This window comes from Ambystoma mexicanum, chromosome 4p (genome assembly GCF_040938575.1).
Source record: "Ambystoma mexicanum isolate Mex_15411 chromosome 4p, UKY_AmexF1_1, whole genome shotgun sequence".
Classification (NCBI taxonomy): Eukaryota; Metazoa; Chordata; class Amphibia; order Caudata; family Ambystomatidae; genus Ambystoma; species Ambystoma mexicanum.
In genome coordinates this window covers 1,128,366,774-1,128,387,883 of record NC_090927.1, presented here as the reverse complement: position 1 = coordinate 1,128,387,883, position 21,110 = coordinate 1,128,366,774, and the positions used below count along the sequence as shown (strand labels likewise).

At 45.4% G+C, this 21,110-nt stretch overlaps 1 protein-coding gene across 1 annotated transcript in view; it reads right to left on the bottom strand.

The window, feature by feature from the left end:
- SHPRH (SNF2 histone linker PHD RING helicase) overlaps positions 1–21,110 on the bottom strand; it is a 1,474,452-nt gene that overhangs the window by 1,259,656 nt on the left and 193,686 nt on the right. Inside the window, exon 7 of the mRNA XM_069606718.1 lies at positions 6,111–6,216. Within this exon, the coding sequence (XP_069462819.1) occupies positions 6,111–6,216 (106 nt within the window). The remainder of the gene's footprint in view (positions 1–6,110; positions 6,217–21,110) is intronic.

Below are 21,110 nucleotides of genomic sequence, written 5' to 3'. Positions count from 1 at the left end.
GTGAAGCACCTCATGGTGAGACATAGTATCCCCACTTTTCCCTAACCCATCAAACCCTTATCCCCACTTATTTTATGGGAAACTACAACTCCCATAATTCCTCCCCACTTCACATTGACAATACTACTGAGCTGAGGAAGATTAGGAATGAGCCTGGGAAGATTACATCTACTGAATTGGAATGGCTCTATTCCTCTAGTAAGATCAGTCAGTCAGGCACGTAATCCAAATTACATACACCTGCCATTTGTTAATGCTCCCTGTCAGGATAAAAGGTGGCGCGTACAGGCACACACCGAGCGAGGGTGGGCACGAGAAGGAACAGCTCTTTCGTGACTGATATGAACCAGGCTGTGGAAGTTGGAAGGCCAAGGGGCTGATCAGCTGCTGCGGAGAGCCAGGCGAGAATTCCACCCTTACGGGAAGCAGTAAGCATTCCATGACGAAAACGAGTGAGCGGAAAAGAGAAACCTTCAAAGTTCTTCCAGGCAGACCGCTGCCCTTGCGGGTGAACGACTGATTTGAGGAGGAGCAGAGGAGGTTTTGGTAACAGCCTTGACTGCTATGTGAAAAGCATTGAAAATAGAAGGCAATTAACTCGACTGGTAAGTTATCGAAGGCAACAAAAGCCTGGTTTGTGTTAAGAGTAAAAGGGAGGCATGTAACACGAGTTGAAGGGTGCGCGTGTGCCGATAAAATGCGTAATGAATAGAACAATGATTGAATGCCAAGAAAAATGTACAAAGCAACGGAGTGGTCCTGTGAAGCAGAATCGCACATTCGAAAGTCTCTGTGAAATGTTCTGAGTAATGGAAAGCAGGAAACAAAAGGGAAGAAAGTAATCGCAATCCGAAACGAGAGTTGATTGAGTGAAATGTATATGGACTTTGAAAACTGTCAAGAGGACAAAAGTAAAACTACAAGCACCAAAGAGCATTGGCGTTGTGAAGATTGTGGATTGTCAAATTGTTTCAACAGAGGTCGAAGTGGTCATGCAGAGGTCTACGTACGAATCCAAATAGATATAGACTAATTTCCTTAATCAATACCTCAAGAAAGTTATTAGCCAGTTTTGTGCTCAAGGATCTAGTGAATTGGATAAAATCTACAACGATTCTGAGTATCTATCAAATGGGGTTCAGGAAAGGAATGGGAACCAATCTAAACGGGTTGGCCTTCACGCTTTGTAACTCTAAGTCATGGAGGAAAGGGAGCCCGCCGCAAAATTCAACTAGCTTAGATTTGTCGGCAGAATTTGGTAAGGTGGCTAGGACCCTGTTGTGGCTTAAAGTAGCCAAAAAAGATGTACCTAAGGGTCTTCTAAAGATATTGGTATTGTTCTACACAGAGAACAATCTAAACATTTAGTTGAATTCGGAGGGTCGCTGTTCAAGAGATGTATCAGTGGTCATAGGTCTGAGGCAAGAGTGTGTTCTTGCCCCTACACCTTTGTATATTTCTGTCCTCCAGTTTAACCATAACAATGTGACAGTATTCCCTCCCAAGTTGGTCTCTCATGAGGTTGGGTGGTTGGCGTATGCCAATTATCTTATTTTGTTGGACGTCACGCCTGTAGGACTACAGCATAATTTTGATCTGGTGGGTAATTACGTGCGTGCTAATCTTTTAAAAATAAATCCGACAAAGTCTTGCATTTTTATTTTTAACATGACAAAAGTATAAAAACTTTAAATGGAATATTAATGGAGACATTATTGAGGATGTTGACAATTTGGTGTATTTGGGTTTTATCTTTGCAAATAAAAAATGCAAATAAAAATCACTAAAAGTAGGAAGCCTGGTTTTATAAATCAGATGAAAGTCATCTTGAAGAAATATTGTTAGTTCTCCGTAAAGCCCTTTTTAGAATTTGACAAAGCAAAGGCGATGCCGGCTCTTCTCTATGGTATGGAAGTGCTATCAATTAAGATTCATAGATGGTTAAATACTTGTGAAGGAAGTATTTGGAGGTCAGTTTTGGGCCTCCCTAACTCTGTACCCATCAGGATTATTCGTTTAGAGCTGGATTTAAATTCCCTGGGTTTTTATATAGATGGGCCACATTGGGACTATACTTTAAGATTAAAGAAGTCAGTGGAAATTCTCTATTTGATAGTCTGGCAGGAGTTGCACACACAAATTCGGATCCTACTCTAAAAGGAGTTTACGCAATCCTGCGAAAGCTTTTTGGAAAAGGCAGGAATAATATTTGTTGACGACAGGAGGTGAGTTAAGAAAAAGCTAATGGAATTGGATGATAATCAAATGAGAGTCTTAACGATCTAAAATTATATAAAGAATATATCAACTATTTCCCAGCACCGAAATAGCCTATTAAATATGTTATTAAATTCCCTTATAGTGATTACAGAACTTTGTTTTTTAGATTTCCTGTGTAATGGTTTAACAACCTTGGAAATAGTGGGTCCGAAAATAGGACTCTCCCAAAATAGCTGAACTTTTCGCTTACGTAAATTAGAATAACCAGAGACTCTACCATTTAATTAGGGATTGTTCTGCTCTCGCACAGAGAAGATTGTTCCACTTAGAAAGATTTGTTCATTCGCCATCAGCAGTAGTAGCAAACATCTTGTGGGATTGTTTATTGAATTTTTTAAGGACATTCTCAAACTGTTAACATCTCTAAATTAGTTAATCTGGTGTTGCCTTTGCAGGACTGATCAGGGGTTAAAATGTTTGGTTGACGATGCATTTGAGGTTATTTATTATGAGCTTGTCCATCTGAATGTATTAGTAGGTGAGAGCTCAGTTTCAGATTTGTTCTTTCTTCTTTTCTGTGTGTAAATTGTATAAATGGGACACAATGCTTTTATTAGTATAATTATGTGTTTTATTTGTTTCACATTTTTAATGTTTTTGATTGTCAAATTGATGAATTTGTGAAAGGTTTTAAATTGTAATCCAAAACACAACACATTTAAAAAAAATACATAGTAGAGATCAAGAGAAACACAAGCAGGAAAAACACTGTGCAAGTCCCCTTAAAGTTCCCTTGATAACAAAATTACAATTGTCTGGAAAGGGATAGAGGAATCCTCACCAACCACTTTACAATAATGCACTCAAAAGCATATCTCACGTCCCCCAATGTGGAATCCCAGTCCCAACTTTTCCATTATGGGAGCGCTGGGATGATAGGAGGGTCTCAAATTCCATCCTGGGGACCCATTTGTGCAACCACATGCTCTTTCAGTTTTTCACTTGCACAACATGATATCTTTTTTGTAAATCCTTGAAGAAATGGGATGCTGCTAGGGGTGTGTGGCGCTCCCTCACTCTCTCTGTGCCTTAGTGGTCATTCACCTTTGACACAGAGATGTGCCACTGATTTGATATCTGAACGTTATGCGATGCTCGCAACATCATTTTCGGGTTTGCTACTTCATTCAATATATGTGACTAACCTGTGAATAACATCAAACTCTCAACCTCGTACCCTGACGGCCACATGCTTGTACACTAGCACCACCAACTAGCTCATACCAGTCAATCCTTTGAAAATACAAGTTCTCTTGCATACCATAATCTTTTCATGATCTTCAAACTACCAAATGGCTTACACACAATCATGTACCCATGTGTATATCCAAGCAGGCTCAGATGTCTCTGGATTCCAACTCAAATCAAGCAACTTCACCACCCAGGGAGATCTCCCTGCAACACATACATGCCCTCATATTTCCAAATAAGTAGTTATTTATCCAATGCAGGACACAGTTTCTCTGAACTGCCTCCCATCACCACCCATCTGTGAGTGAAAGTAAGGAGAGTGCATGAGGGAGTGTATGAGGATAATTGAAAGTGGGAGGAGAGTAAAAAATAGAGGAGAGAGGAGAAGAGATTAGACGTTAGCAGAGGGGAGAGTAGACAATAGAGAGGGGAAAGAAGATTGGAGAGTGGAGGGGAGAGAAGAGGCGAGTGGAGAGTAGAAGGGTGAGGAGACTGGCAGTTCAGTACAGTGGAGAGAGGAGAAGAGTAGATAGGAGTTTGTGTGACCATCGTAAGGATACAAGGAGTGAGTAGAGGAGAGGATAAGTGAGAGAAGGGCAGAGAGGGAGTGGAGTAAACAAAGAACACGGAGAGAGTAAGGAAAGGACAAAAACACAACTGTGCAGAAACAGAGTGAGAGGAAGTGGGCACTTGAAAAGGCACAACATCTCATTAAAAACCATATCCAGGATAGGTTTCCTCTAAAAGGACCATGGAGGGAGTCAGCTAGAAAAGACAAAAGCATTAAGGCCATAATTCTAGTCAGAATTCCAGATAGTAGATGGTACCAATCTCTAGTTACCAACCTTGTAAATAGGGAAGCGTGGTCTTACGGAGGTGGGAAACCCAAAAGGCGATGAGAGTGGGGTGGCCCTTAGTTTGCCACATTTCATTCACATACCGTCAAGTTTCTGAATAATCTTAGTTCTACCAAATAAAAACCCTTGAACCATCCTCTGGAGTCTGGGTATTCCTAAGGCTACCTGTGACACTTGCGTGCAATGATGACTGCAGGAATGTTCTTAATCAATATCACAGTCACCTCCTTTCCCCCGATACCTACAGAGTCGGTGAATTGGCTGATGTTTTGGCCAGTGACGTTGACATGGATTCTGTGTTAGTTGCTCACACTGCAGTAAGTGGTCATCATGTATCTGGCAATTTGACATTAATCCTGGTGAGTCCCGAAGTATGCAGCAGTTGCCGGTTGGTCATAGGAAGCAAAAGGCTGGTGGAGTGCAGCCATTATAGGCAATGGCAGTGTTTGACAGCATTGAAGAAGGACTGTATTGGAGCTGTTGGAAATCAGCACTGGAACGCAGTGGCAACATTCTATGAAATTTAAGAGAAACAAATCTGTATGGTGGGTTGCAGAACTGAGAAACATTTATTAAGGAGGGATCACATAAGTGAGCTGGTGCCATTACCTCACCTCATAAGTGACTGTCAGCATGGGAGCGCTGTACAGGTGTGACAGACATCTTGGCCAATGCTGTGTATGGCATAGGGACATTGTGAGGAGTGGGTGATCTCCAATGTGTCCTTCATATTTCAATTTGGTTTGCTCACTGTGTGTGATTTTCAGTCGTCGTGGGGAGGAAGAAGCACATCTGTTTTTTACAATGTATTTTCCAAAATTTGGTTGCGCAGCTGATGCGTCTACCTGTGTGGCCTGTAGATTGCAGACGTCCATGCCATTAATAGTTGCTTGCAGTTGAGCGCGACACATGTATTTCCAGAATGCATTTCAATTTGGGAGTGTCCAATCTGCCCCCGTCAATGCAGGACATTTTTGAGTTGCTGGTATAATTGAGACCTTAACAAACACATTAGACCTGGAATTATCAGAATTGTCTGTAAAAACAATAACAGGTGCATGACACCCACACAAAAGTGTAAACAATAATTTGAGATTCCAAGCGGATTCACATTTTTCTGACTGTTCTGAAAAGATTTACTGTACATCTGTAATAATGCACTGCCTTTATCTGTAGAATGTATATTATATCTCCTTAGAAGTACAAAAGCTCAGAATTTCTGATAACGTCCTAGTACAAATAAAGCAGCTTTGCGGTGAGCTATACTTTCACGAGTGCCGGTACCTTTTCTTCCCATCAATGTGTGTATCTAACCAGCCTTGCGAGAGGAAAGCAAGCCATTCAATCCTTGATGTTTGTTCTGAGACTACCAACACATTCCAGTATTCTCTTCAGATAGTCTTCCAAAAGCTTATGCCCAAAATGGCTTCATAAACAACTTAATATAAGATGTTAATTGTGAAAAGGCCACACTTAATGGATTTACCAATGCTTGTTTTTCATGTTGTGTTGGCCCCATTTCCAAATTGCATCTTGCTCAGCCCAACAGCTTCCATCATTTGAAATCTTTAAATTGCTCAGTCAGAACTAGATGCTGTTGGCCACTCAACAATGCCTTCCTTAGCATAAACACCACTGTACATTGACTGTTCAACTAAAGAAAAATGAACTCCCACGGAAAAGCCAATTGGAAGCTACTGTTACGCTAACGCATACAATTTCACAGCAGGTATTGGTTTATGTAAAGGAGAAGATACGAGAAATAAAATTTAAAAAACTCACTGGGATATTGTATTCTTTCCTTTGGTTTAAAGTCCATCACTTTAGTGCTCGCCTCTTGCTTACTTTCTACAGGTTGCGGTGGAATGAAGTAATTCACTTGCATACCCTAAAAAAATGAAAATATCAAATCAATACATTTTTGGGAACCTATCATTTCATTAAAGGCTTTATCTGTACCTCGTGAAAGCATGCATGTGCCCAAAACTGTACGTGCGGTAAAGAGAATGCGGAGCATTCGTTTTCAGGCCGTCCAAAAAAGACACATGTCAGGCTTACCCATGTGTGATCTCATTGGTTGACACACAGCGTAAGTAGTCACAATCAGCGCAGGGTCTTTAGGAACCTGCTAACAGATAGACTGTTTCAGTAGAGGTCTCCAGAACCCATCAGTGGGCCACCATAAAGGCGCTCCCTGATCCCAGCACGGTGGCCACAGCTTTTATGACCTCAGAATGCAAGGGCCGAGGAAAAGGCCGACTAGACCAAAAACCTTATGACAACTCCTGGGGATTACTCATAAAACAACTGTGTAGGTGAACTATTGAGCAAGGGCCAATCACAAGGCAGAAAACTGGTAGGGCACCGAAGCCAAGAACCAATTGCTCACTGGCCCAATTATTCAATCTACAACAGTGTGACTCAAGCTTTCAGACGAGGTGGTTGTTTTGACAGCGTTCCAGCAAGAATGGTAGCATGCAGAGCAGAAAGGAGGAGAGTTTGTAGAGCAGAAACCGAGCTGGCCTAGCAAAAGGGCCAAACAGAAGACACAAAAAGAAAAGTCAGGAGACCAGAATCTGAAGTGCCTAAGCAAAAAGACCAAACAGTAGCCAGGGGAAAAAGAAGGGAGGTGGGCTAAACCTGTCAGGCCAGAGCTGAAGAGAAACAAGTTGAGGAGTAAGGCTACAAGAGGGCTGCCGAGAGCCCACTCCCAGTGACCGGCAGAGCCCAACCATCAAAGCAACCTTGTGTACAGGCCATTTGCGTAGAAATTCGAGGTCACCAACCCATAAAAAGAAGTCTTGCACGACTGTGATATACCAGGTATTGTGTCGGAACCCAGTAGGGAGAGGAGCACCCATGAACAAAAAAGCATTACATAACCACAAGGGCAGGAGGGGTCTGATATAGTGTTTGCCCAAGTAGCAAAGTGGGTTTGCCACCTCACCTTAAAGCGAACATGCCAAGTGACACAATGGGAAGACCATAGATCCTGGCTAAACCCAGTCATCTACTTCAACCGCACACCAATTCCTAGACATGGGCACAGATAAAGAAGTGGTCTGGGACACTTTAAACCCCAGAGAGTGACTTGTACAATACTGCCCTGGGCGATGCTCAGGAGTTTCTGGATCTTACACTAGGGATGCATGGGCGTAGCACAGAATTTGGCGGTTCCCACTGCCAGCCATGCAGAGTCCCCTCATCCCAAACTCCTCGACAAAGAGGGGGGCCACTCCACATTCCAGTGCGAACTTGGCCAGCACACATATGCGATGCCTGTGATGAGACACGGTCACACTGCACTAGGTGAAATATGAAAGTATGTTTTTTGATCAAAGATTAAATCGCCTTAAAAACAAGGAGCTCTGGCAGCCAAAATACCATCCACCAATAGTAGCTGGTGATTATTTTATTGGTGTGGTGTGAATATTTGCCACAAATATCCAAAAGCGACAAACAATATTTCGTGAATAATGGGTTAAAATGGCACGAAGTGAAAAAATATGTAAAAAGCAAGACAGTTTGCCATCGGTTTTGAAAGATTACTCCTATGAAAATCCAACAGATGCAAGTCACTGTGCAAAGGAGCATTTACCAAGGCACTTTCATGATGCCTGTATAGACTGGAGGGGGTTATCTGTACTTCTGCCCTCTATATGGTAGGGTAAAGGCACAGAATACCGCAGCCAGGGCTCTCCATTTGGTAGCAATGGACAAGCAGCCATGCTTAAGCTTTCAGGAGGTAATGCAGGTTGGTTCTTCAGTACAATGTTTCCCCAAAGCCCCCATAAAGGAATGTCCACACACTATGTTAGGTGATAACACAGCTTCTTTATATAAAATAAGATTCAGGTATACATATATATAAACATTTAAATGATAACTCTTTGTACTAGGAAATACTTATTCAAAGAATGGCAAATATAGACAATCTATGTGGTACCACACAATACTTAAATTCAGTAATAGATGCACTAGCTGCAGGCAGATTTATATAGGCATGTGAATTCTTAAGTGAGGGGTATCAGCATAGAATAGGGAAGAAAGGCAGGTTAGTTGTGAACAGTGGCAGAATGCTTTCTTTAGACTAGATGAACAAGTTACTTCTTACCTGGTAACGTTCTTTCGACGGGATGTTCCTCCGACGTATTCCTTATCTTTGATAATACGTTTCCAGCTTGCTGGCTTTGAAAACATTTTCTGTAGAGGGCACTGCGTGTCGACGTCCGCCGAGCCGATGTCCCTCGACGGCCACCGTATCGGCGCCAACGTCATCATGCCCATAAATAGCCACGCGCTACGTCCGTTGCTCAGTTCCGTTTTGTAGCATAAGAAAAGTGATGCCTGAATTGGTCATTGACCTTGAAGGAGCGCAAGCTGCAACCACAAGGGAAGTATCACTGCGGGGATGGATGGGAGGGGCGATAAGGAATACGTCAGAGGAACATCCCGTCGAAAGAACGTTACCAGGTAAGAAGTAACTTGTTCTTCCAAGGGATTGTGTCCTCCGACGTATTCCTTATCTTTGATAGACTCCCATAGCAGTGGCATGTAATTGGAGGTGGGAGTGAGAATGTTATGTATCCCTTTAGGGATGGACCGAATGTAATACGGCCTTGCCAAATCTGGTCTCTTGAGTAGTGGAGGAATCCAGGTTGTAAAATTTTGTGAATGTATGTGCGGACGACCATGTGGCAGCCGCACATATGTCTCGGACCGGTACCCCTCTTTGGAGAGCTGAAGAGGCTGCGATACCCCTGGTTGAATGAGCCCTGAGATTTTGGGGTGGCTCTTTCCCTGCCAGTTTGTAACATTCCAGAATGGCCAAAATAATCCACCTGGAGATGGTTTGTTTTGTTATGGGTAGTCCCAACTTGTGACCTGAGTATCCTACAAAAAGTTGGTCTGCTTGCCTGATCCTAGCCATTCTGTTGATGTAAAAGCTGTTAGCTCGCCTTGGGTCCAGCCTATGTAGCCTTTCCTCCTCTTTCCCCAGATGGGGAGGAGGGTAGAACGAAGGTAAGGTAATTTTCTGAGTAATATGAAATTCAGAAACCACCTTTGGGAGGAAATTAGGCTTCACCTGTAGGACAACTTTGTCCTTGTGGAAGATTGTATGTGGGGGTTTACAGGAGAGAGCTTGTAGCTCGCTCACTCTCCTAGCAGATGTCAGTGCTACCAATAGGACAGTTTTAAGCGTGAGAAATCTCAGCACACAAGAGTGAAGCACAAGAGTGAAGTGGTTCGAATGGAGTGCCCATTAGGAAGTTTAAGACTAAATTTAAGTCCCATAAGGGAACCTGGAATGGTTTTGGAGGATAAACATTAGTTAATCCTTTGAGAAATTGTACCACTAGAGGAAGTTTGAAATACGATGGTTCCTCCGCAGTGCGCTTGAAGATAGAAAGCGCTGCGAGATAGCCTTTTACAGTGCCAACTTGAAGGCCTGAGTTTGCCAAGTAGAGTAGAAACGATAACACAGTTGGTGTACCACATGAAAAAGGGTCGATATTCTCTTCCGTCCACCAGCTGCAAAATTTGTTTCAACGGCAGCAGTATGAAGACTTCGTTGCTGGCCTTCTGGCCGAAAGCAACACCTCCATGATGTCATCAGGGAGATCCCAATCCTTGTACCTCACCCTTTCAGAAGCCAAGCGTGAAGGTTGAGGGTTCTGGTGTCTGGATGGAGAACCTGACCTCACCTCTGGATGGAGAACCTGACCTCAAAGACTTGACTGGACCATGTATTTGATCAATTCGCATAACAGCGACCACTTGACCATTATATCCTACCAGCGCCCAACTGATCCATAGTTTGTCATCCCCACCAATCTTCCAAATAATTGGGAACCCCGGAGTTGGTTTCCCCGACAAACCAGGATCTAGGCTGCCGGTCTGATTCAGAAACAGGAAAAGAGGAGGTGCGCAGGAGAAAGGGAGTCCCGCCAGCAATAACTCCACCAATGCTAAACTAATGTTTGCTTTGTGCATAAATCCAGTAATGATCCTAGAAGAAAGTATACCCAAGTTTGCTCTGCCAATATATGCCATTACCCACACTAAGAACATACTCCTGTTGGCTTTGCCATGAAAAAGGCAACTTCACAATAAAAATACATTTTAAAAAGATGCCCTAATGTAGACTCTAGACAAATAACACTTATCGTACTTGCTTTATAATCCCTCACACGTTAAGGTCTCTCCGATTGTGTTTTTTTCTGCTGTGAGGGAGCCTTATGGTCAGCGTGAGGAAGTGTGTACAGAAGAGAGGAGGTGTAAGATGTCTATGTTCATTCTACTCTATGAGTGGAGGAAGGGTGGGCACATGTGAATCGAAGCAGATACAATCATCAGAAATGCTATTACGGTGAGTAATGCATGTCTTCTGATGCTTGTTAATCTGTTAGACTCACATGCTGTGTATAGACTAGCGAGCAGTACCCAGAGATGGTGGAGGGATGTGTGAAGGAACAGTAGCAAAGAGATGTCTTAGCACTGCTTGTCCCACCTGAGAATCAGACCTAGAGTGCGCATCTAGGCAATAGTGTTGTGTAAAGGTGTGTACAGAACTCCAGGTTGCTGCTTTACAAATGGACTCGAGGAATATTTGCAATTAATGCTATGGTAAGGCTATGGTAGTTCTGTGCACCAAGTAGAGTGTGCCCTAAGCGTGAAGGGTAGATCTTTCTTGGCTAGAGTGTAGCACAGTGGGTTGCAGTTACGATCCACTTTGAAAGAGCTGATTTAGAGACAGGATCCCCTTCTCTATCAGTTGCCACTGAAACAAAAAAATGGTTTGTCTTTCTTAGTGGCCTCGTCTTTTCCAAGTAATAGATCACTGCTCCCCTTACATTTAGTGTGTGGAGGCTTCTTACTGCCACGTTAGTGGGGTTCTGGAAAAAGGTGGGTAGTTCTATGAACTGGTTCACATGGAACTTTGAAATAAATGTAGGCACAAAACGTGGGTGAGTGCGCAGGACCACCTTATCCTTGTGAATCGTGATGAATGGGTCTTGAACTGAAAGGGCTTGCAGTTCGCTAACTCTCCTTATTGATGTGATTGCCACCAAGAGGCGTCTTGTAGGTGAATGCTTTAAGACTAGTCTTATACATAAGTTCAAAGGGAGGCCCCATTAGTCTAGCAAGTATAACGTTCAGGTCCCATCCGAGAGCTGGGTTGGAAATAGGGGGATTAATTATTTTTACCCCCTCCATAAATGCCTTTATTACTGGGATTTTCCACCACAAAACTTTAATCTGGGATGTGATGTATGCGGATAGTGCAGCTAAGTGGACCTTTATGGAATTGAAAACCAGGCCTGAATCTAGCAGGTGAGTTAGGTACAGGACAATGTTCATTTATTATTGGATTTATAAAGCACGAATGCCCCTAGGGCATTGTGGCGCTGTCACAGGATACTTGCTTAGAGGTACAACAAATTAAACACATTGAAGCTTACAGAAAACACAGTTTACATATTTACATATCAGCAGTATAACAGCATCTTACATAGCGGTCTAGGGTGTGTAGTACAATAGTGTAATACAGTAGTAGCAGTGCCAGTTATGTAAGCATTAGGCAGTGAGGTTTAGTGAAAAAGTTGTGTTTTGAGGGCTTTGCAGAATGACATGAGGGAGGTATCTTTCCTGATGGCTGGTGGTAGCGCATTCCAGTTTTTGGGAGCTAGGACAGGAAAACTGGTGCTTCCGTCTTTTTGTCGTTTGAAGGTGGGGACTGCGATATGCTTTGGTGTGCATTCAATTGGATTGATGCTTTTGCCATTACACCAGATGACAAAGCGTTTCCGTTTGCTGGAGTAGCAATGTATGGTGTTGGGTTTCCGTGCTTCCCCGGGTATGTTCATACATCTTTGAGGGAGTTGGAGGTGACAAACTCTATGATCTCAGGAGCCAGGCTGATAAATTGAGAGTTTGAGGGCATGGATATAGTGTTTTCCCCTTGTCTTGCGACAGCATGTTGTAGGGACAAGGCAGCTTCCTGGGAGGGGAGACTGACATTTCCATGAGATGGGAGAACTAAGGTTGGCGAGCCCACATTGGGGCCACCAGGATCATCCCGACTAGTTCCTGGTGCATCTTGTGCACTATCCTGTTGAGCAGGGGAGTCGGGTGGGTGGCTGGAGTCAGAAAGCATAGGCACATTTCCCTGACCATGTTATCCAGAGACCGTTCCCCTTGGAGCGGTTCTGCGGTACCTGGAGGCATAATCTGGGCATTGTGTGTTCTCCAGAGTAGCGAACAAGTCGATCTCTGGGAAGCCCCAGTTTGCAAAGACGTTGAGAACAATGTCCTCGTGTAATCGCCACGTGTACTCTACGGGTAGTGGGAAGTCTCTGCTGAGTATGTCTGCCAGAAGACTGAGTTCCCCTGGAACGTTTTGTGACAGGAGGAACATCTTGTGTTTCATAGCCCATTTCCATATGTTCTGTGACAGTTTGGATAGCCCTGGAAAGTTGAGTTCCCCTTTGTTTGTTCAGGTAATACAAGGCCATAGTACTGTCCGTAAGGACTAGGACTGTCTTCCCCTGGAGGTGTGTTTGGAATGCCTTCAGGGCCTTGAACACTGCTAGCAGTTCCAACAGGTTTATATGGTTGGTTGCTACTGCTGGGGACCACACACTGTGCGCCCCCCCACCCTGTCAGAGATGCGTCGGTGGTAAGAGTGGCTTCTACTACGAGGCTGGTGAAGGTTTTCCCTCATAGGTGGCTTTCCCTTGACCACCACTGCAAAGACGCTGCCGAGACAACCACTAGATCATCCCATTGTCCGCTGGCCTGACACCATTGGCTCGAGAGCCACTCTTGCATGGGGCGCATGCGCAGACGTGCATGTGGAACTAGGTAGATGCAGGAGGCCATCATCCCTAACAGTTGCATGGCTTTGCATATGGTCATCTCGTGACTGGCTACATAGTGAGGGATCTGGAACAGCATGTTTTGAACCCTCTCGTTGAAGAGAAAGACGAGGCCGTCTTTGGTCCGAATTAGAACCCCCAGAAACTGTTTGACTTGGCTGGGGTCTAGGCTGGACTTTTTCTCATTGATCGAGAACCCTAAACTGAAGAGGAGATCTAGCGTCTTCTGGTTATTTGATAAGCATGTTCCGTACAAATCCCCTGTTATTAGCCAGTCGTTGAAGTAAGGGTAGACTGGGATGGACTGCCTGTCTACCGCCAGCACCTTCATGAACACCCGAGGAGCTGCAGTAATGCCGAAGGGGAGAACCTTGAACTGAGTGCGTGTTCTGTATCATGATCCTTAGGTACTTTCAGTTCACTGGTAACATTGAAATAGGAAAGTATGCATCTTTCATATTCAATGTTGCCATGTAATCCCCCTGTAACAGCAGTGGGATTACTTCCTGCAATGTTCTCATTCTGAACATTTGTGGCTTGACGTACTTGTTTGCTGGGCGAAAGTCTAATACACGGTGCATGGCGAGATCCTTTTTGGGTACAAGGAAGTACACTGAAAAAATACCCTTGTTTACCTGGTGAATAGGGACGACTTTGATGGCACCCTTTAACTGCAGGATCTCAACCTCTTCCAGCAGTATTTGCAGATGTGTTGGTGGCAGGTGTCTGCTCCTTGGCGGATGGTATTGAGGTGGCCAGGAGAACTTAATGCAATAACCATGGGTGACAGTCTTGAGTACCCACTGGTCTGATGTGACCCCCTTGAATGAGTGAATGAATGATGACAACCGTCCCCCGACCGGGGAAGCACGGGAGAGGACCCGGACTGGCGAGTCATTTTGGTTTGGAGGCCGAGTTCCTCTTGGAGTGGAGTTTCTGCCTCTACTCTTTCCACTGAGCAGTCCTCGCTGCTGGTATTGGCTGTTGCCAGCTGAACCTTGTCCGGTGGACTATGGTGAACTTCCTACGCCATATTGCATGTGTGGAGAACGGGAGAAGGACTGCCCCCGAAAGGAACGTCGAGAGTTTGCACCTCCCTGCTGTTGAAAGGGCTTGGCTGTGAATTGATTGAGGGACTTTAGCATCTCATGCTCCTTCTTAGCGTTTCCAAGAGTGCGTCCACAGCCTTACAAAAAAGTTAGTCTTCAACGTGCTTATTAATCAAGGAGGCCCGAGTCTTTGGGTTAAAACCAGAATTCTTTAGCCGGGGGTGCCTCTTAAGAAGAGTACCTTACGCCAGTCATCCTGCCGTCTCTGCAGCATCTAGCGTGTTTTTAAGGATGTTGTGGGTCACTTGCTTTCCCTCTGAAACGACCACCAGAAGGCGTGATCGTGCAGGTTCAGGGACCTCTTGAAGGCCTTCTTGAAGCAAATTCCACTGCACATAGCTATAACTCGTGAGAAGAGTAGTATTTACAATTTTAGTAGAATATGCTGTTGACGTGGTGATACGCTTGCATAGGGCATAGAGTTTCTTGCAGTCCTTGAAGGGGAGGATACTCTGCAGTAGACAGTGGCACCCCAGCCCTTTTCCTGGTGGTTGTGACAACCAAGGAGTCTGGTGTGGCATGGCTCCGAATATACATAGGGTCAGATGGAGAGGGGCGAAACAGCTTTTCAACCCAAGGGTTGACAGCCCTTAAGGGAAGGGGACAGTAAAGAAGGCGCAAGGCGCTTCTTAATGGAATTCAGCAGGGGAAAAGCCTGACTTGTAGGAGGTTTTTCCTTTAGAATGTCCTCAACAAAATCAGTGTCGCGAACAGCTTCCTGCGTGGTGATCTGGAAGTGGTCTGCGGCCCTCTTTAGGATGGCATTTAAAGCCATTTGGTTGTCAATAGGCGATTGCTTCCACTGTTGAGGCGAGGAGGGCAGGTCCAGACAAATAACATCTGGGTCAGGGGTAGGAGTTGGTGAGAGTCAAGGCCCTTCCTCTGGCTGATCTTGTCCCAAGTCTGAGCCCTGGTCAGTTGTCTCCTGACCAAAGGGGTTGTCTTCGTGACTAAAGGGCTCCCCATACGTCTCTGGCTCAGAATACTCAAAAATGTCTCCCTGATGAGTTTGAGTTTGAACTGGAAGCTTCTGCATTTTAGGTAGGATAGGGCAGGAGTCTTCCTCCCAAGGTCTTTTAGGGATTATGTACCTTTCTGAGAAGTCCATGAATTGGGACATTTTGTCCATGTAATTTTCAAACCTCTGTCTGGTCCACAGGGATGAACCACAGGGGCCTGGAGGAGAGAAAGGCTCTTCGGAAGGGGGCGATTTAGCATTTAAGGCCTTAGAAAGTGTCTGGGGGCCTTCAGAGTACACCTCTCGACGAGGGGGGGGGCAGGGGCGGTGCTCTTTGATAGTTCTTACTGAAGAGGGAAAATCGAGATCAAACCCATGCCCCCTCACCCCAGGCGCATATACAGAAGAACAGCAGGAAGAACAAGGAGCGCAGTTATCATTTGAACCAGGCCCCAGCGCACCCATGGGTGACAAATATGCTGAAACACACCCACTTCACCAACAGTGCAACTTCCATGCTACATTAGAATCAATGCTGCAATATCAGAATCTACAAACACAAAAATCCCTGTTTAAAGGCTTGCAAATGCCTATATGAATTAACAAGGTCTAATTGCACAGTGTAAAGCCATGTTTCAGGAACATTTCAGCCAAGTTCATTTCTCTCACTGAACACTGGCTGCAGAAGCCTTCAGCAATGCTCCTCGCAAAACCCACGAGCAGCCAAGGTTGCGCATTCAAGATAAGATTGCTTTCTGCAGACAAACATTTTTAATTCTCCACAAATGCGAATAAACCACGGCAACCCAGTGTGTTTTTTTTCTTTTCTTTCTGGGAAAGAAAGACATTTTCGCAAAGACTCGCATAACATTTGAAACATAATTGTAACAAGAATGGCTCAGCCCAGCCAATCAGCGCTCAGAGCTCAGGTGCAAACTGCTTGCTTCAGCTAAAAAGTTATGGGAACAAAGTCATAATGCAACAAGTTAGAATTAGGTAATGGGGGGCTGGCACAGCTAAACCAACCCACTGACGCAAAAGGCTAACATCCAATTGTCAGGCTCTCTATAAGGGCTACATAGGTAACCTATCACTTAGCAGCCAATAGCAGGAGGAGATAGGTTTCTGGGAGCTGATCCAATTCTGTGAGGTCAGCCTGCAGTGTGATTACAAAGCTGGCTTGCAAGCCAGCCCCGGGGGAGACGGCGCCTGAACTCTCGATGTGCACGATGCTCTGCGTGTTTTTTTCTTTTTTTGCTGCTCAGAAATAAACGCAGTTTGGAACATGTGGCTGCCTGCTGGGGTCTCTGTTGCATTTCTGTGGGCCATATGGGAGGTGTTGGGGTCTCCCATAGCTGGTGAGGGTATGGCTGCTGGCCCCCCACAACCCTGGTGGGGGTCCAACTTCTCCCCAATATTACGCCAAAATAATAGCCGTGAGACTCTGGCGCAATTTCGGCAGTTGTAGAATGGATTTCAACGTGCCTGTATGCGCCGTCACAGTGGTCAACACAGTCGAAACCTTAAGCGTTGATGCACTCTTAACCGGCATGTTGGTACTCTGTTTTTTTGGTGGAAACGCCCTTAGCATAATGCCCAGTCGCATGCCGAGACGACGGTTGCGGGGAGGGCATCGGCCCGCGAGGGTCCACAGGCGCCGAAGTTTTTCGACGGGCCTGTTGGCGTCTGATGCCTCCTCAATGTATCTGTCGAGGGGGTTTTGGGGGTTCTGTGCTTTTCGTTGGGTAGTGTGTGTATGCCCCTGTTGCCAGGGTGTGAACTCCCCATCACAGTACCTGTGGCCTGCTTAGCGGGGCTGGGGACGGGCACCTGGAAACCGGAGGGTTCCGCCAAAAGGTCTATAGCCTCCAGGTCGGAGCCATGGCTGCCGCTAGAATCCTAGTCCGAGGTGACGGCGCTGATGGGAGAACAACTCTCAGCCTGCATTGCGTAGGCCTCCCACCGTTTTGTCTGCCTAGACTCCGACCAATGCACCAGTGGCCGAACAGCAGTGGATGTCTTCTCGGCGTAGGGGTCCACGAAGCAGTCGTCAAAGAAGTACGTTGAAGATTAGACGATCACCGTTCGTGGGACAAAGAAGTAAATATATATGCAATATAACTCTTTCGAGCGCCGCATAAGGCGACCAACTAGTTGGGCGGAAAAGAAAAGAAAAAACCTCGACGCGTGAGGGATTTTGGGTACACTACACGTCACGTTAGGGATAGTGCTACAGTCCACGTCCCATTTCGATCCTCGAAAGAAATATGCGATACTCCGCGATTACCACTAGATGTTGGACTATATGCGCAGCATGTGATTCTAAGCATATTAAAAAGCATCAGAAACATGTTTACATACATACCATACAGACATACATAACACAATCACATTCGACACGCACAAACACATACAAATAAAAAACAAAAATGTTCTTACCGGCTGCTTCCTGCTTCTCTCAAGGCCTCTGGCTCCCGGTCGTGCTCCAAGCAGACAGGAACCTAGAATCAGAATCCTGGTTCCTGTTCTGTAGAGCACGGTCGGGAGTAGAAGACGGAGCACCGGCTTCCACACTCCAGCCGATGTAGCGCAGTAGGCCCAGCCCAGTCCAGTCCAGTCCAGTCCAGTCCTCAAGCGGACTATGGTCTGGCTGAGGGCGGACACAGGGACACCCCGCTGGACTTGTAGCTGCAGTGGCTCCCGCTATGCCACCAAGGATGGACTCCAACATTAGGTCAGCTAAACTAGCAGAGACACAACATATGCTTGATCCCTACTTCCTCTAAATGGTTTCAGAGGTTCTTAAATACTTACTGTGATGAGCCAGGAATGAGACTCAGACACAAGGGCGTCATGGTTTTGGTCAAATTCTTTTATAAAATATAAGGGGGTGGGGAAATGCCTCTCTGTCCCTGCTCTAGGAGGCATTTCCCTACCTAAAACCAAAACTAAGGGTCTGTCAACATAAGAAAGTCCAAAGTAAAATTGTGCCATGTCCAAAGTACTATTCTGGCCCACACATTCTAACAAAATTAACTCTATGGTGAAGAGGGTAATGTCTTTGGCATTGAGTGGTTTATAAATGTTCAAAAAGGAAAACGCGTAACTCCAACACAAATTTTCCATAAGAACAAGTTAGTTTAGTTTAGTTTCTTTATTTATACCGCGCGCCGAACCCTGAGGTAACTGGGCCCTTGGTAACGTTCCTTCGATCGGATGTTCCTCCCACATATTCCTCATCTTTGATATTTTCCCACTGCAGTGTTTTGTAGTAGGTGGGAAAGAAGAGTTCAATTCTGATTTACACTGTGTAAAACAGCCTTACGAAATCTGGATTCTCAGCCAGAAAGGGAATCTAAACAGTCGTGTTTAGCAAATGTATGCACTGAAGACCAGGTGGCAGCATTGCAGATGTCCTGCATCGGTACCCCTCTCTGGAGGGCTGAAGAAGTGGCCACACCTCTAGTTCAGTGGGCTGTTAAATCTTCGGGAACCGCCTTCTCAGCCAAGTTCTAAAATTCAGATATACTCAGTATAATCCACGAGACAGCGTTTGTTTAGTAACAGCCTGACCCATTCTGTGGCTCGTGTAACCAACAGAAAGTGTGTCGTCCAGTCTCATCTTAGAAACCCTGTTACTATAGAAGCTTAAGGCCCTTCTAGGGCAAGGTCTGTGCAATCTCTTCTCCTCTTTAGATGGATAAATAGGAAGGTAGAAAGCCGGTAATTTTTTGCATCAAATGAAATTCTGACACGATGTTCGGTAGAAAAGAAAAACAAACCCTCAAAACTAACAGACCATGAATGGTGGTTTAGAAGATAAGGCCTGAAGCTCGCTCACTCTGCGAGCAGAGGTAACGGCCGTCAAGAAAGCGGTTTTCAAAGACAACATCCTAAATGGACAAGAATGTAATGGTTCGAATGGGGAATCCATCAGGAAGCTTAATCCTAGGTTGAAATCCCAGATTGGAACAATGAATGGAACTCGCAGTAAGATGTTGGTCAATCTTTTTAAAAACTGGATGACAGTAGGAACCTTGTTCAGGAGAGCACTTTAAAATGGACAGCACAGCACGATAGCCCTTGGCCGTAGCAAACTGTATCTCCTGATGGGTTAGATGTAGGAGAAAAGACAAAACCGATGGCGTGTACCAAGAAAATGGATCAATTCCTTTAGGTCTACACCGCTGCAGAAGTTGTTACAATGGCAGCAGTATAGAGATTTAGTTGCTGGCCTTCTGGCTGAAAGCAACACCTCCATGGCACCTTCAGGAAGGTCTCAATCTTTGTACCTCAACCTCTCAGAAACCACGCGTGGAGGTTGAGGGTCCTGATCTCTGGATGAAGAATGCATGACGGGACCCTGCCTTTGTGAAAGACAAATTGGAGGGCAGATGGACATTTCCAGAAGTTCTGGGTATCACGTTCTCGTAGCCCAGTCCAGAGCAATCAGGATCATGGATTTCCATAATGTCCTCAGCCTTCTGAGAACATGAGGAATGATGGGGACTGGCGGAAAGCGTACAGCAATGAAAAATTCCCAGTACACTACCAATGTGTCTCCTAGAGCCCATCTCTGAGGAAATTCTCTGGAGCAGAATTTCCTGTTGACACTGGATGTGAACGGATCTACGAGAGTTTCCCCAAAGGGTGAAGAGCTCTTGAAGGACTTCCTGAGCTAGCTCCTACTCGTGGGAGACAGTGCTCTGCCTGCTCAGCGCATCCTCTGCTGTGTTTTACTCTCCGGCCACATGAACTGCTGACAGAGAGATTCCTTCTTGCAGTGCCTAAAACCAGAGCTGCATCGCCTCTCTCTATAGTTGTAGTGACCCTACACCCCCTCTCTTGTTGAGGTAGTGCATGACCACTGTCTCTGGGATGTGCTCCGATGCCATGGCAATTACCTCCAGCAAGGTTTAGGTAAACTTTGCCAGTGCACAAGTGGCGTTGGCTGCCTTCAGTGCCATACTATCTGAAGAAAAAAAACGTTCTTTCCAATAGCATCAAGCCTTTTATCCTCCCTGTCTGGAGGAATCGTGCGATAGGCTGCTCCCTTAGAAGTGGCAGTGGCTACTTGAACAACAAGGCTTTAAGCACTTGGATGTTTTGAAAGAAACTCTGGATCCACTGATGAGGGTCTAGATTTCTTAGTGAAGTCCTTTTGGACTGCAGGAATAGTGTCCCTGCAGTATGAAAGGGAAGGACTGGGTCCTTAGGTCGCCCCTTATCCAAGATATCAGTCAAGTCATCTTGTTCATACTCAACAGGTGATCTACCCCAGCCCAGGTATTCTATACCCTTTGCCATTACTGCTCTATAAGAAGCATCGGCATCTCCTGAGCCGTCAGGGGTGCCAGAATCAACTTCTGGAGAAGTATCTAGACCAGTGGCATCCTTCAGGGTGTCCACAAAATGCTTAATTCCTGGGATATCGGTTCCTCTGGAACACCAGGAGTGCTGTACTGTACAAGACCATAAAAAGGTGTCACGCTCACCTGGTCTCCACGGGGGCGTAACTCGTGTCCGAAGGATGATATCTGCACTGGTGTTGCGCTGCTTAAATGAGGGTGCTAGCCCACGTCTTCCCTTCGTTCTCACCTCAGGAGACGTTCGCCTGCAAGTCGAAACAAGATATTAGCCAACTGAATGGAGCTGGTTTTGGTTTCACCTCCTTCCGATTTCCCCCTCTTCCTCTGGCTCATCTTTTTTATAGGTGAGCTCTCCGTCCTGCACACTCTGGCAGGGGCGCAGATATACAGTCTTTCCAAGATCAAGTTACTTCACTGATCCGATGGAGGTTGCTGAATTGGAAGAATCGGAATAAACAGGTAAGTCT